Here is a 17,210-nt window from a genome sequence, read left to right on the forward strand (position 1 = left end):
CTGAAACTTCAAAGTATCTTTTTGATATTCCCCATATTTTTTGGAAATAAAACACTGTTATGGATTGGAAATATAAATCTTTTAACTTACGTATAGGCAATAGTTGGATGGATAAATGTAGAGGTAGGATACTTTTCTTGTCTTTTTAATTGGTTTTGTTCAGTATAATACTGAAGGTTCACTAGAGTGGCATGAGCAGAACACTTTCTGCAACAGAAGGACAGTCCTTTTGAAATTTTTTTTGTATACAGAAATGTACTGCTACCTGTCCAAAGGTCTCTCACCTTTCTTTCTTGAGTGACTGTCTACTAATTAGCTGAGGAGGTGTACTGCATTAACCTCTGTGTGTTATTTGCAATGTCTAGTGCTCTTTGCAGAACACTGCACAGTGTAATTTAGAGATTACTATTTTCAAAATGAGAAAAAAAGTTTTTTGAGTGCACCATCTGGTTTGCAGATAATACCAAATTGGGCAAGTATATTTATCTGCTTGAGAGTAGGAAGGCTCTACAGAGGGATCTGGACAGAGGGATCTGGAGTGATAGGCCAAGCCCAATTGTATGAGGTTTAACAAGGCCAAGTACCAGATCCTATGCTTGGGCCACAACAACCCCATGCAATGCTACAGACTTGGGTTAAGGTGGCTGGAAAGCTGTCCAGTGGAAAGGACCTGGGGATGTTGGTCAACAGCTGACTAAACATGAGCCAGCAGTGGGCCCAGGTGGCCAAGAAGACCACTGGCATCCTGGCCTGTGTCAGAAATAGTGTGACCAGCAGGATCGGGGAAGTGATTGTCCCCTTGTACTTGATGCTGGTTAGGCCGCACCTTGAATACTGTGTTCAGTTCTGGGCCCCTAACTACAAGAAAGACATGGAAGTGCTGGAGGGTTTCCAGAGATGGGCAATGAAGTCCTAGTTTTGTTTATTCTTTTATCAGGAAAGTTGGCCAATGGATCCAGCTGTAGAGAAAGAGTAGATAGAAACTACTAGGTAAATGTTTTTGTTCTAATTAGTGATATAAAATAATTATATACTATGCCATGCTAATCATTCTTATGAACTTCATGATAGGTTGAATTTGGTTGAAGCTTTTGTGATGGATCCAGAACTACGTCAATGTCTTCAAGAGGATCTCTTACGTCGCTTTCCAGATCTTAACCGGCTGGCAAAGAAATTTCAGAGACAAGCAGCAAACTTACAGGACTGCTACCGCATGTATCAGGCTATTAATCAACTGCCTAATGTTGTACAAGCACTAGAAAAATATGAAGGTAATGCTACCCCTGTCTGTTTTCAGAGTTTTATAATACAGTGATGATGCGAAGAAATAGTATGTAGACTTCCAAAGATTACTTTTTTTCTGTCTAGTTTTGTTGCAGGAATAAAGTTTAAAGACATTTGAATTTGAAATGAGCTGAAATTCTGAAATGCCTACCAGATACTTAAAAATTAACATAGCCAAATCTTTACATGAAAGCATTCCAGTTAGTGTGTGGCTGAAATATTTGAACTGTTGGATGATGGTCTCGTTTGACTTGTTTCTAAGAATTCTTGACCATTTGAGTTCACATTATGGTCTTACAAAGAAAATACCATCCATACAATATTATTATGTTATTTTTGAAAATACTTTGACCTTTGGGTTGTAATTAAACACAAAAAACCCCCAGTGTAAGTATTATGAATGGCTTCTTTTTTTTTTTTTTAATGGTAGTGCTCCTGTGTTTGTGAAGAGTAATATGACAGGGTTCCTTCTGAACTTCATTAGTAGGAAACTCAATGCTATGACAAGCAAATCTAGAAAATACAAAGGTTACTATTTCTTATTTTCTATGTATTACCAAGAAAATGCAGAACAAGACATTGTCAACATAACAGGATGTGATTCAGTACAGCAATAGCAGCCCTAGCCTGTCAGTATATTTTGTAGAAGCCCATTAATTTTCGTAAAGCAAGTGTCAAAGCCTTAAAGAGATACCTCAGTCATGTCCTTTTGGCTCTTCAAGTCAGATTCTGCTTGTTTTTGCGTTGGCACAGTGCTCTGGGGTTTCCATCTTAAACTGAGGTATTAGTTCAAAATGTTCACTTCTTGCCTTTACTTCTTTTTTTACTAGTTGTAATCTGGATCAACAGAATTTCTCTGTCATAACACTGACATAGGAAAACAATTCTGTTTGTAAAAGTTTTGAGAAGCAAGCTGCGTAAGGCAAACTGCTAAGCTCACCATATGGAAAAATTAATAGACTGCAAAAGGTTCATGCTGTTTTACACATGAATCAGTTGGCCTTAGCAGGGCATTCGTCAGCAGCATATCCAGGATAAATTTAAAATAGGTGAAGTGTGTTATTTTTATTTTTCTTTTTATGTCCTAGTTTAAAGTGCAAGAATGACCTGGTAATTTTGAATGGATGTGACTGATTCAGACTGGATTTGATGATTTGATAATTTTCCTGTTTAAGACTGTACAAAATCTTTTAACTCAAGAGGTGGAGAGTGAGAAATATTTTTGTCAATTTTGAGTATCTCCCAGTTTCAGAACTTTCTTTTCTTGTGAATGACTTTGGAGAGATAGAGCAACTACACTATAAAGTGATCAGCAGTGATTGCCTTTCCTGCAGTATGATGCATTGCTTTGTTGATATGCTTGTTTTTGTGAGTGATGAAAGCTGAGGAGCAGAGTAATGAGTGAAGATGACTTTTTATTTTTTAGACATAAGAAACCTGCATAAGATGGGAAAGAACTCTGAGTCATCAAAACATTTTGCTGTTGCTGGCAAAAGGGAGCTGTTGTTCATTATTCAAATTGCTGGGGCATAAAACCTAGGTACTTAGAAGATGTCTGTCTTGAAGAAGCAGCTGAAAGATCTTCCTTTATATCTCAGACTTATACTTTAAGCCTATAAATATGCAAGGAACAGGAATTATATGCTGGATTCCCAGTGTCTTTTTACCATATTGTATTCAGTGGCTTGAATCCTCCCTTGCTACTTTCAGAAATACCTCTTGTTGCATGTTCTAGTAGTGTTCTTCTCATGTCTGTTGGATGTGTGTTATAAACACATTATGATTGAACTTGGCTGTTTGCCATGCTTTGTCAGATCCAGCTGATTAATCCCATACTTATAGTGGAAATTTATCTATTGGTGCATCATCTTACCATTAAATTTTACTTCATTTCTATTAGCCCAGTTTTCAAGGTCAGTTAGTTATGTCCCTGATTTATTTTGTTCCAATTTCATCTACTGATATCTTCCATGTTGTATATATTAGTGAATTGTGCAAGCAGCTTTCTTTTGTGCATTAATATTATTACTTCACACATCTTAAAAAGATGAATGCGTGTCTCAGTCCTGGAGAAACTGTGTTGCTGATGTCCTTCCAGATCATTCATTTTTTGTAAGTTGGTGATGTCCTTTTTTTCCTTGGAGGTCTTCAAGACCCACCTGGACATGTTCCTATGCAACTTGATCTAGGTGAACTTGCTTCTGCAGGGGGGGTTGGACTAGATGAGCTCTAAAGGTCCCTTCCAGCCCCTACCATTCTATGATTCTGATTCCTTTTTGTCTGCATTCTGATCATTGTTTTAACCATACATCTTTCATCTTACAATCCCATGTGACACCATGTTGAAAGCTATAGAAGAGCTCAGGTTAGGTCTACAGATTTCCCTTTGTCTTAGTTATCTCAGACACACTCTGCAAGTATGATCTGCCTCTAGTAAGCCTGTTTTATTTTGATCTTTGTTCTTTCCTCATTTTTTCTAAGACCTTTTGTACCATCAAAATTGCTGATTTAAGTGCATTTAGTTGTCTAGATTTTTCTGTTTTCCTTTCATAGGATAGTGTCAGTTTTCATACTTTTGTTTGCTGCCAAGCTAACTATATAAATGCGTCAAGTTTGAAGATTAATGCTTTATTTTAATTTCTACGCAACATTTTAAATGGTATTAATAGTAAAATCTTTAATGGATGTAATAAATACATGTGCTTCAGAAAGTAAATTGGTTTAAATTAAAAAACTGTATCTGGGAGAAGATAGGCTTTGTGATCAATACGTATCTCTGCTTTTGATGGTTCACAGATCTGTTCTTTTAGTGATTAGCTTACATGGTAAAAATGTTGCAGAGGTGCAAAAGTGTGGTTGGTTTTTTTGGGTTTTTTTTGTTTTTTTTTTACCATGTATCTTTTATATGAATTTCTGAGTGCAGGTGTAAGACAAATTGGGTTTTCATTTAGGATTTTTATGTGGCATTTTTTGCTTATAATATCTTAATGCCAGGGGTTACACTTTTAAGAAAAACATACACATACAACTTTTCTAAATCCTCAATATTCACTAACTGCTGTTTTACTTTGTGAAAGTATTGAGTACTGAAGATGAAGTAAGATTTACATTGTAAATAAATTTTGCAATATATCAGTTTGAACCATAAATATATGTAAATATATTAGCATTTTATTTACTTAATAAATTAATATTTTCTAAAATTTGAATGTGACATCTCAAACTCTTCAGACTTAAATAATGAAATTAGATCTTGAAACTTTTCTGCCTGCTCCTTTCAATAAAATCAATTGTAGTGACTGCTTTAAGTTCAAGCACAATAATTTTTCAGTAATTCAAGAATACTGAAGATCATTTCATTGTGTGTGTCATGCTCTCTGTCAACTGGCGCACTGGTATCTGCTAAGTCTGTTCTGAAGAATGGACGTGAAACTTCTGCTCTGCAATTTCTTCCTTCTTTACTGCCTCCTTTTATTTCCTAGGTTGGTTTAGGTGTGTTTTTGTACAGGAATGGGGAGAAAAAGAAAAATGTGACAAAGCAAGATGTTTCAAATAAAAAACAAGCCGTATCTTATTTCAGATCTCTCTTAGTTTTGAAGGGTTTTAATCATCAGAAGACACCATTTTTACAAGTTCAATAATTTCTCAACAACTTGTAATTTTGTTCTCTATTAATAGATACTAATTGGCTAAGAGCTTTACCTTTAAAAGCATAGGGGAGTGGGGAAGCAAAAAGGCACAGGAGGAAAAGGAAACCAATCTTTTTCTTTCTACTTGAGTTACAGTATTGAGAGAGAAGTGATATTCCCTGTCTTCACTCTGTGCTTTTAAGAAATTTGTATGGAAGTTTTTCTTAAGAAAGAGTAAGACCTTTTTGCCTAGTCTGGTAAAAAATTGGGATGCTCTGGAACAGCAAGAGTTTGATTCTGTAATGTGCAAAGCTGTGTCTGTAAACATCAGAGGAAAATATTGTAATTCTGCTCATAGTATTGGATTCTTTTTGAGGCATTTTGTGTAAATCATGTAGTCAATAATGCTAATCTTTCTGTGATTAAATCATAACTTGAAGTGGCTGCAAAGATGTAAACATTCATTTACCAACAGCATTTTCACAGCTGGCTGCTAGATAGATGCTTGTTTGTAGGCCTGGAGAAAACACTACTTTCACAAAATTGGCAATATCTGTGCATTCAGAGTTAACTGTAATCTGCATTTTGTGTACTATGGACCTCCAACTAGAACGCGTGCTATGCAGTTATACTTGGTCCTACAGAGTATCTGTGCTAACCAAATACATTGGAAAATACTAATTTAATTTTGATGGCTTCCTGTTTAGTGGAAAGATCAGTGACTATAAGATCTGGATAGAGTAGATGGTCCTTTTTTAAGGAAAACAACCACAAAAAACCCTACACCTCAATTTCTATTTATGCCCATATTATAATTATCAAATATTACCAATTTTTGGTGATTTTTAATTAAGAAAAATTTAAAACTCTGTGAGAGTGGATGATGAGAATTTCCATTCGCATCTTTAAAATTGGATTGCTGTGAAATACTTTTTTTTTTACTAAAGCCATTTTAGTTTTTTGTGTGCAAGAATAAGAAATAGACAGCAGGTTTACTTTTAAATTGTTGTTTGTAGCTGTACTCATAGTAGAAGGGAGTTCATACCACCAGATATGAACAAAGATGACAGAATAGGTACAATCTTAATCAGAATATAAATTGGAAAATGCCAGTTTTAGAAGAAGATATGTGGACATCAGTGAAATAGTCATAATCAATCTTAAAAAAATTACCTAGCTATATAGTGTGTTGTTTATCTTGGATAAGCGAATTCTGGTAGTTATGAGGTTTTGTAAATGATATTTTTCTTGTTTGTTCTTAACAGGAGCTCACCAGATGTTGTTGTTGGCAGTATTTATAACACCTCTTAGTGATATCTACTCTGACTTCTCAAAGTTTCTGGAGATGATAGAAACAACATTAGACATGGAAAAGGTATGGGCTGGTGTATGGGAGGGGGGTTTACTTATAAATTAAAGTTTCTCATTGAACTTTGCAATCTGATCTACACTCACTAAATTTAATCGATCATCTGTATGAAGTAGTTAATGGTAGTTTAGCTGTGGAATGTATGAAGACTGTTATTAGTATAGCAGTTGAGTATCAAGAGGCTGTTCACCCACTGTCTGAAATTATCCATCCAACGAAAAATGCTTTAGGTACATGGAGGCCATGGACATGAAACTGTATTTTTAAAAACTTAATCAGTGTTAAAAGTAAAAAAGATATTTCATCATTTTTCTGCTTTGTATTTTCGAAGTTACTATGGTGTGTCTCAAATCTAGAATGTAGCCAGAATATCTTTATTACATATTTCTCTGAGTCAGCGAGGTTCATTAGACTTAGTTCTCTTTGGTGGAATTAAGTCTTCATAACAGTTTGCCTCTCTGAAAAATAGATGACCAAGGTATAAAGAATGACTTTATTTTAGAGTGTAAATACGTTTTTCACAGATGAGAAAGCTATTACAACTATCTTAGCTTTGCATCTATACTTGCTTGTACAGTATTCCTGATGATAGGATTATGCTTGCAACAGAAAACTGTCATTTTGTTCAGAGGAAAAATAAGCCAAAGAAAGGTGGAAGGAACATTCCTATTTCTTAAATCTGTAGTGCAAAGAAGAAGGGATGAATATAAATGAATGATTTGTTATTGTTCAGCTGTGAACACTTAAGACACAGCCAAAACCAAGAACTGTTGCTTAGCTGAGTGAAACAATGCCAAGGGGTTTAGTGCATATTTTTTCCCATATTTGTTAGGGTATTCGTGAGACGCATGTTGAAATGTGAATGCTTGGTTAAAAATTTGTTTAATGTTCCTTTCTCAGTAAGATGTTTCGGTCATTTTGGGAAAGTTGTGAGCCTTTTTGGGTTGTTATGTCAGTCTCAGCTGACTGTAGAAATAGGAGACCTAGCAAACCATGTGCCAGGCGTAGTAGTAAGGGCAAGGTGTTGAACTTTTGAAAACTGCAACGGCTTTAAAATTTCAAACGTGCGTATTTTTCTCCAAGAGCAGAAGCACCAGGTTTTCTCTTTATATTGTGTTTGCATTATTCAACTGCGTTACACTGTTTAAGGAAGGACTGTTTGATTGACATGTTGCTGTAATTTATGATATATGCTAATGAAGAAATTTATAACTTTATACTAGTTACAGACCATCTGTTGGTGCAGTTTGTATGCTCTGGGACTCTGTTTTCTTTAAAACTAACAGCTGTTCTAGGCCTTCACCCTTCAAGTCCAGCTCTTCAAATGTCTTTTCAGTTTCTGCTTTAAAAATGTTTTGTTGTCCTTCTAAACAGAGTAACTGTTACTTTTTATCAAGTCCCATAGAGTCCAGGGTGTTGAATTTTTTTCCTCTTCAAGATGCTGGAAAATGACAATAGATAAGCCAACACTGGTTTTACCAGAATAAACCTGTATGAATGTTAAAACTTGGACTTTGAATTGAAATTCCTCATATATTTTCAGGGAGTTTAAGCAAAATACCCATCTCTGTTCTAAGTGTGATTGAAGGACATGTTGTCATAGCAACTAAATTATGCCAATAATCTATTCTAATATAAAAACCATTCAAGTTCAGAAAGTGTGGGATGTGGTTATTTGTTTACCTAGCTGTAATAAAAGTTGAGAAACTGTCATTTCCATTCCTATCTTTCACAGAATCATAAGGGGCCTTCAAAAAATCATCTTCCCCAACCTCTTCTTCCTTAGGAGGAAAGGCTGTGGGAACTGGAGCTGTTTAGTCTAGAGAAGAGGAGACTGAGGGGATATCTCATTAATATTTACAAGTATATAAATGGTGGATGTCAGGAGGATGAGGCATCCCTTTTTTCTGTTGTATCTAGTGTCAGGACAAGAGGTAATGGAATGAAGCTGGAACACAAAAAGTTCCATTTAGACATAAGAGAAAACTATTTTACTGTTCAGGTGAGGGAGCCCTGGCACAGTCTGCCCAGGGAGGGTATGGAATCTCCTCTCTGGAGGTCTTAAAGAGCTGCCTGGACATGTTCCTGTGTGACATGATCTAGGTGGAACTGCTTTAGCAGGTCACTTCTAACCCCTACCATTCTATGATTCTATGATTTGTTTTTCAGATTAGCTAGCTAGCTCAACATAGTCCTAGAGCCTGCAAATTATTTGCTATCACCTCATTCAGTTGAGCACCCTTTGGAAATGTGACTTGCTTTGGTCTTATTGCAGTAAACATAGACAGGTATGAAAGAGTTGTCAGTGCTGGGATGTTAGTCTGCTACTTAGCACATTAAATATTTTATAACTTTGAACACTCATTTCAGAGTAGCTTTGGGCAAAAACTAACACTTAAAAAAATTCAGTGTATTCAGTTAGTAGAACAAAAGAAAATGTCTAGCTGATCCTTGTTCATATTGTGTTAAGAGATTTGCTTTCATTATAACCCTTTGCATGACTCTTGCCAGTAAAAGGTTATATATAGAGTGAAGGCGGTAGCAAGAGTGTTCAGACCAATCTGTTGCACGTCTGTTGCATTCCTTAATCTCTGAAGAAAACTTTGTATTTAATGCAGTACTGAGTTCTAATTTAGACTTCAGTGCATTTCAGCGATCAGTGTATTGGTGAAATGTCACAGTGATGTTGAGTATTTAAACCCAAAATCAATGAGAGGGGAGTGAGTTGGGTACACTGCTATTTCCTTCCATTTTTCTGGTGAAGTACAGCCTTACTGATGGTAGATTCATTAGGTACAAAGCAGCAAGAACTCAAATATTGCATTCTTGTTAATGTTTGTTCTGCCAGATTGTAGACCATATTCACACAGAGTACTGTAGAATAGAAAAGCAAAAGTTTTCTTTAAATTACTTACCTAATTCTAGCTGAGGTAATGCTGTAGAAGCTGCACAGCTTGAGAAGAACTTCAGAGGGTAATATTGTTGTGAGTGCCTGATGTTTTTGTATATTGATTAATAACACTATTATTTAAAAATATTTTTAGTAACCTATGATGTTTACTTCCATGGCAGTTTAGATGAACTTTTAATTTAATTTTTAAATGCTTTCTATTCACTTGAATACACTAGGCTTTTATTTAGAGTTAAACTGTCTCCACCTGAAACACTTAAAGAGACTCAGCGAAAGTGTCTCCACCTGAGAGTGTGATCAGGTGGAACAGTTCTGTTTGTCACCTGCTGAGGGTTACTTCAAGGCCTGAATGAGGAAGGAGCTGCCCTATAATAGTGGGGATGGGTGATACAATATATTAGATACTATCTTCAAACCTGCTTCTTACGTATTTTCAAATTCAGATTTTCAGGATGAGGTAATGGGATATAAGCTGCTAGGTGTCCTAAAGAGCTGATATCTACACCTGGAAAAGCCACCAGGCACTTAACCTGGGGCTGGATCTGCTGTGAACTGCACCTGTCCCAAAACTTCACATCAGTTTAAAATTTGTTTCTTGCACACTAGCAGCCTCTCAGGTTTTTGTCACCACGGATCTGTTCGAGCTGTAATAGAGTTAGCAACAAGCACATGAAAACCAACTCCATCCCTGTGACAGGTGAACTGAGCAGTGAGTGAGGCAGTAACATTGTTTTCTTGCACATTATAAGCTTTAGCCACATATGGATCTTTATTTGGGGTGAAATGAAAGTTATCTGCAGTGAGGAGGCCTGGGCTTTGGTTCTGACCAGCCTCTCTGGCATGGCAGCCTGGGAGAAGACTGCACTGACAGCTAAACTGGATACCTACTGTGGCTGCTGGTACTTTATAGGTCCTTGGGAATGTTACCTTCCTTTCCCTTCCCCATATTTCTATGATTTATTCCAGACTTCAAATAATTCTTGAAGATCTGTAACTAACTTTTCCCTTGACTGTCAACCTTAGTTGTCTCATGAAGTCAGTCATGACACGGACTGGCATGTGTGGCATTTACAGCCCAGTCATTTCAGTTTCAGATTCAGTATCTGCCCTTTAAAGACAGGAATAATCTTTTCTGTTATATGCTCCGTCATTAATGTTCATTACTCTTTTTGCAGAATTTTTAAGAGAATAGGAGGAGTAGGCCTGTCAACAGTGATGTAACAGGAAAGGAATTTGTTCATACCCCTTTCTTAATGCCTCCAAGTTTAAAGATGGTCCTCTAAAATCTTGTAATCCATTATTTTGTGGAGTCCACATCTCTGGTTAAGCAGATGGAGAACTTTGCCACTGCAGTGTATTTACACACATCAGGCAGCAAAATATCAGGCTGAGTGGAACGCCTTTTAGTACTGGTAATTGCACTGAGAAAACAGTCACCGGTGGTTCAGTTTTCCATGATGCAACCTCTATGGAACATAAAATTATCTGTTGGAAGATCATCCTCAGAATAAAGTAGCAATCCTTTGAATATATAGTATTCTGTGCATTTTCTTCATGTGTTAATTTACTTGTCCCCCCCATTCCAAATTTAAAATGTCTGAAGTCCCATGACTTCCTTCTTGAGATTGCATTCCTAGGTCTTTGTTCCAAGCTGCTGCAAAACCCGAGTCTGCAGTCTAATGCTTTTACAATAGTTTTGATGCACTGCAAATTTAAAGTGCTGCTTGTGCTTAGTAGAGCATGATATATGCTGTCGTTCTTGCAGTTATAGTTCCTGTTGCTTTGTGCTCTCTAGAGTGATACTTTTATTGTCAAGGAAGGAGTAAAGGCACTGTGAACCTCTCTTTACTCTCCTCTTTCCTTCTCTTACGTATACTTGTGGGTGAAAGTGAAATTGTATATAAACCACTACTTCGTTTCGGTGTATTTGCAAAGTATCTGCAACTGCTTTGAATGCAACTTGTTGGAGCTAGAGGATGATTATGGAAGTGTTGTGTTGTTTTGTTTTTTAAACTTGCTTAGATGAAATTTATCACTAATATGAAATCCAGTACTTTCTCTCCATGTTGGGCTGCAGTGCTAATATTTTGTTGATTGTAAAAGTTTTTGTATTAAAAATGTACTTTCTTTTATGTAATAGTTACACAAGTTGTGCTTGCAAAGTAAATTTGAACCTTGTAAGGTCATCAGAAAAATGCATCTGTCCATGGAAGCATGGGGAAGAGGTGGGGAGAGTGAAAATGAAAAATAACTTAATCTGTGCCTCTGAAAATGTAGCTTGGAAAGAAATGTGTATGCTTTTCAACTCAAAACAAGTGGTCAGAAATTAAATAGGATTTTTGATAACACAGAGACTTCTTCCATAAGTTCTTGAGTATATTTTGAGCAGGAATTTCCATTTCAGAAATTTCTGTTTCCAAAGACTTATTATTTTGAAACACCCCATCCTTTTACACTCTGCCTTAGCTGCAGAAGTCCAGACTAGTGTACAGCTTCTATATACATAACAATTTTTTTTTACTCCTTTTTTTTCCTGCCTACTACTCAGTTATTTGTTTGCAAATAAATCTGCAGAGGACATTTCAAAATGTAGGTATTTGTTACATTTCTATATTTTGCTTGTATAAAGCATTTCACTTGAGAAACGTGTTTGAGATGTATTTCTTTCATAGTTGAGTCAGAAACCAATTATTACAAACAGCATAGCATTTCAAAATTATATGCTAAAAAATAGAATAAATGATTAGGGAAATGATTAAGGAAAACACCCCTACCATTCTATGATTCTGTGAAATTAATTTCACTGTTTGTGATCAAAGAGATGGGTTTGGGTGGTTTGTTTGGGGTTTTTTTTACTGCTTATGTTCACAGAAAATTTTTTTTTGTTATTTTTTCCTAGGTGGAGAATCATGAATTTCTTGTCAAGGCTTCTTTTGATCCTAACTTGACAGAGTTAAGAGAGAAAATGAATGAACTGGAAGAAAAAATGCAGTCCATTTTGAAAAGTGCAGCCAAAGAGCTAGGTAGGAGATAAAACTGTCTTTGATTCTTACCTCCTTTGTAAAATACTGAGATCAACTGATGAAAACTAGTTTAGAGGAGTTAAGGGATGTTTGTATTTTTTTATTATTAGTTTGGTATGTGTCGTGGTTTGGCCCAGCTAGCACAACAGCACCACGACAGTTTCTCGCTCGATGCCCCCATTCACCCCCACCCTCGTTAAGATGGTGGAGGACCCAGCAAAATGGGAGTAAAAAGATAAGCAAGATTGTTGTGGATTGAGACAAGGGCAGGGAGGGCTCGCTGCCAATTATGGTTCTGGGCAAAACAGACTCCAGTACTCGACTTAGAGAGGAAAGTAGGAAAGTTTATTCTACAAGAAATAGAACAGAATAAAAGCAAAAAGGGAGTAGGATGATGAGAAAATTACAACCAGCACTTTAAGATCTCCCTCCCCCATCCCTCCTTTCTTCCCGGGCCCAGCTCACTGCTCCCGATATCTCTACCTCCTCCCCCCCCGCAACAGCTCAGGGGGGTAGGGAGTGGGGGATGTGGTCAGTCTCTCACAGATGGGCTTTGCCGCTTCTGTCTTCTCAGATGAGGATGACTCCTGGCATTCTTCCCCTGCTCCAACACGGGGTTCCTCCCCCGGAACACAGTCCTTAACAAACTTCTCTGGTGTGGGTTGTTCCCAGCAGCTGCGGCTTCTGCCGATACAGGTTCCCTCACACGGGACACAGTCCTTGGTGAATATCTCTGACGTGGATTCTTCACCGCGGTTGCAGTTTCTGCAGTTGCAAGGTCCCTCTCTCGGGACAAGGCCTCTTCTGGGCCTAAGTTTAATGAGCTGCTTTGTCGTGGGTTCCTCCCCACAGTTGCAGCTGTGGATATTGGGTCCCTTCCTCGGGACAGGGCCTGCTCCGGCCATAGTGATAAAGGGCCCCTCCTTTGGGACAAGGCCTCCTCCGGCCAAAATCACTGTCCCTGGCTCGGGGCCTTTAATGAAGTGAATTGCTGCCCCTGGTCCGGGGTCAGCTTTAGCAAAATGAGTCTCTGCCCCTGATGCGGGCTCATTATCAAAATGAGTCTGTACCGCTGATGCGGGGTCTTTAAAGAAATGAAAATAAATCTCAGCTTCACCAGTTCTCTCCATAGAATGCAGGGGAGTCTCTGCTACAGTACATCTCCTCCCTTTCATCACTGACCTTGGAGTCCGCATGGTTGTTTCTCTCACCGTTCCTACTCCTTGCACCACCACCAGCCAGAAGAAGAGAAGAAGGGGCAGAAGAAAGAAAGAAGACACCTCCCCTTCCGGCTTCTTCTTAAAAAGTGATCGTGGAGGCGTCTAATTGGCTCAGCCCCAGAAGTGGGTCTGGCTCAGAGCTGGGGAGAGTTGTGAGCAACTTCTTACAGGAGCCATCTTTGCAGCCCCTTCCCCCATACCAGAAAAGGCTGTCATGTCAAACCATGACAGTATGAAAGTATTTGTCACAGTGAAATCTGTTGAAAACTGAGTGATTTTTGGTGTGTAACTTGGAGTTTTTCTTTTTGAAGGATAGCATTCTAGAATATTTCAGGAATTGTATGTTACAAGATATTGCAGAATTCATTTTCTAGAACTGTAACTCATGTAGCTCTCGTCTAAGCCTAGTTCTGTTTTACATACTTTGAGGACATGCACTGAAACACCCCAGCCACCACCACACCCCGTGGATTCTCCTGAGCGACCATTCACGACATGCTACTTTTCTTTTGAAGTTCTTTGCAGTATGTGATGTGTAAGCAAAGAATGCATTTGAAGAATTGATTATCCTATTAAAAAAAAAAAAATCTGTGCAGCTGATGAATCAGTCATTCAATCACAGAATGATTTCAGTTTGAAAAGACTTGTGAGATCATCACGTCGAGCCACTAACCTAACACTGTCAAGCCCGTCACTAAGCCATGTCCCTCAGCACCTCATCTATGCATCTTTTAATTATCTCCAGGAATGGTGACTTCACCATCTCGCTGGGCAGCCCGTTCCAATGCTTAATAACCCTCTCAGTGAAAAAAATTATTCCTCATCTCCAATCTAGGCCTCTTGTGATGCAAGTTGAGCCCATTTCCTCTTTTCCTATCACTCGTTACTTGGGGGAAGACATCCCCCACCTCACTACAGCCTCCTTTTAGGTAGCTATAGAGAGTAATCACGTCTCCTCGCAGCATCTTCTCCAGGCGAAACATCCCTAGTTCTCACAGCCGCTCCTTATAAGACTTGTAACTCCACTACTTCCCTGGGCAGCCCATTCCAGTGCTTGATATCCCTTTTAGTGAAGAAATTGTTCATAATGGCTAACCTAAACCTCCTCTGGTGCAACTTGAGGCCGTTCCCTCCTGTCCCGTCATTTGTTATGTAGGAAAAGAGACCTACCCCTACCTCACTACAACATCCTTTCAGGTAGTTGTTAAGAGAGTAATCATATCTCCTCTCAGCCTCCTCTTCTCCATCTCCCTCAGCCATTCCTCATAAGACCTGTTCTCCAGACTCTTCACCAGTTTCATTGCCCATCTCTGGAAATGCTCCAGCACCTCCATGTCTTTCTTGTAGTGAGGGTGCAGAACTGAACACAGTATTCAGGGTGTGGCCTCACCAGCATCAAGTACAGGGGGACAATCACTTCCCTGATCCTGCTGGTCACGCTATTTCTGACACAGGCCAGGATGCCGTTGACCTTCTTGGCCACCTAGGCACACTGCTGGTTCGTGTTCAGCCAGCTGTTGACCAACACGTCCAGGTCCTTGTCCACTGCACAGTTTTGCAGCCACTCTAATCCGAGCCTGTAGCATTGCATGGGGTTGTCACTCAAGTGCAGGATCTGGCACTTGGCCTTGCTGAACCTCATGGGCCTCGGCCCATCGCTCCAGTCTGTCCAGATCCCTCTGAAACGCCTTCCTACCCACAAGCAGATCTACATTCTCACTCAGCTTGATGTCATCAGCAAACTTAATGAACACTTAAATCAGCACTCAGTCCCCTCATCTAGATCATTCAAAGAGCAATTTAAAACAGAAAATCCTTTTCTTGCAAAGGTGACAAGGAGAACTGTCGACACAGTAGTTATTTTAGGCCACATCTTTAAGAGCTTGTATATTTTTAGATGATTTTTAAACATAAATAAGACCTGGATGAAAAGAAGAAAAGACAAGATTGTGTATCACAGAATGGTGGGCGTTGGAAGGGACCTTTAGAAATCATCTAGTCCAACCTTTCTGCTAAAGCAGGTCCACCTAGATCAGGTCACACAGGAATGTGTCCAGGCAAGCTTTGAAAACCTCCAGAGAAGGAGACTCCACACCCTCCCTGGGCAGCCTGTGCCAGGGCTCCCTCTCCCTCACAGGGAAATAGTTTTTCCTTATGTTTAGGTGGAAGTTTTTGTTCCCATTAACCCTTGCCCTGTTGCTAGCTACCATAGAAAAAAGGGATGTCCCAACCTCCTGACATCCACCATTTATGAACTTATTAATGAGATCTTCCCTCAGTCTCCTCTTCTCTAAACAGCCCCAGTTCCCTCAGTGTTTCCTCATAAGGAAGATGCTCCAGTCCTCAGATCATCTTGGTGGCCCTGTGCTGGATTCTCTCCAGAAGTTCCCTGTTCTTCTTGAGTTGGGGAGCCCAGAATTGAACACAGGACTCCACGGGAGGAGTAGTGTGTGTGTGTGGGGCGGAGAAATCTCACAAGCAAAAGTTTTTGTTAGTAAATGGATCAAGACAACAGGTGCTTTCCTTTACAGCAGCAATATGGAAATGACCTTGCAGTGTGCTATGAATGTTTTTCACATTTCTGGAGAATATGTAGCAATACAATAATTGTGAGCCCTATTTGAATAAGCAGTTTGAGAGCATATAAAAGTAAAAGCAGAGAACGAATCAGTAAACTTGTTAGATTTGGGTATTTCTCATAGCTGTATGATCCCAAAGCAAGTATACCGGATAGTGTAGGTATGAGAGGCTACATATAAACTAGTGGTTAGTGAGAAGAAATAGCACAAAATGTGGGATTGTTGATAATACAGATTTTTTTTCTTTTTGTTGTTTTGTTTTATTTTCACATAAAAGGTTTGGAAGCTGGCAAAAGTATCAAGCTGGAAACAAATTCGCAGTTTGGACATCACTTCCGAATAACTTGCAAGGAAGAAAAAGTTCTCCGTAACAATGCAAAATACGGAATAGTTGATACGCAGAAGAATGGTGTTAAATTTACAAACAGGTATGAGATCATCTTGGTAGCTTTTCAAACCTGTTGTGAAAGACAGAAAATTGTTCCTTTCTTTATCATTGTGCTGACAAACTGGTTTCCCCACATCTTGAATGTCTGAATTTTCACCTTTTTAATTGTCTCACAGATTGAGACGGCAAGACTGGTGTGAGGGAGGAGTAGTTATACAGTTTCTGTTAAAAGCTCTATTCCCCATTTACTTTGCCAACTGTTAGCTATATTTGGTCCTTTGACTTGGATTAATGTCTCTGTTTTAGCTGCACCTAGTAGTATAATTGCATTCACCGTGTTTATACCAACACTTTTCACAAGATGCAATAGGCAAAGAGCTCTTTATCACCAAATCATGCAGCCGTTTTATTGGCTATTACCTTTTTTTGTTGTTCCAAATCAGACTGTAATTTCTATTAGTCTTATGTATTGGACTTGCATTCTGTTGCTGTAGATTAAGCTATTACTAATTTTTGTTCTTCAGCCTAATTGCATTGGTGCTGTTTCAGTGTCTCCCTGTCTGGACAGCAGTTCTGTCACAGGTCAGACAAGCAAAAGGTTTATACTTTTTGTTGACATTTTAGCTCTTTTAGAGCTTTTTAGAAGGAGCAAGGACTACTTTAGTCATCGGATATTTCTCTTTCTGTACTTTTCTATTTTTATGCAGAGCAAACAAGGGAGAAAGTTGCATGTGCAGAATCAGATAATAACTTAGGTTGAAGGCAATCTCTTGAAGTTAGCTGGTCTAACCACTCTCAAAGCAGAGC

General features: G+C 38.5%; 1 protein-coding gene across 2 annotated transcripts in view; it reads left to right on the forward strand.

Moving 5' to 3' along the window:
- The window catches only part of MSH2 (mutS homolog 2), a 54,177-nt gene that overhangs the window by 24,221 nt on the left and 12,746 nt on the right, over positions 1 to 17,210 (forward strand). For both annotated transcript variants that reach the window (XM_061990180.1, XM_061990182.1), the window contains exons 7-10: positions 1,072 to 1,271; positions 6,179 to 6,288; positions 12,093 to 12,216; positions 16,293 to 16,443. In XM_061990180.1, coding sequence (XP_061846164.1) covers positions 1,072 to 1,271; positions 6,179 to 6,288; positions 12,093 to 12,216; positions 16,293 to 16,443 — 585 coding nt within the window. The remainder of the gene's footprint in view (positions 1 to 1,071; positions 1,272 to 6,178; positions 6,289 to 12,092; positions 12,217 to 16,292; positions 16,444 to 17,210) is intronic.

Source organism: Colius striatus, chromosome 2 (assembly GCF_028858725.1).
Source record: "Colius striatus isolate bColStr4 chromosome 2, bColStr4.1.hap1, whole genome shotgun sequence".
Classification (NCBI taxonomy): Eukaryota; Metazoa; Chordata; class Aves; order Coliiformes; family Coliidae; genus Colius; species Colius striatus.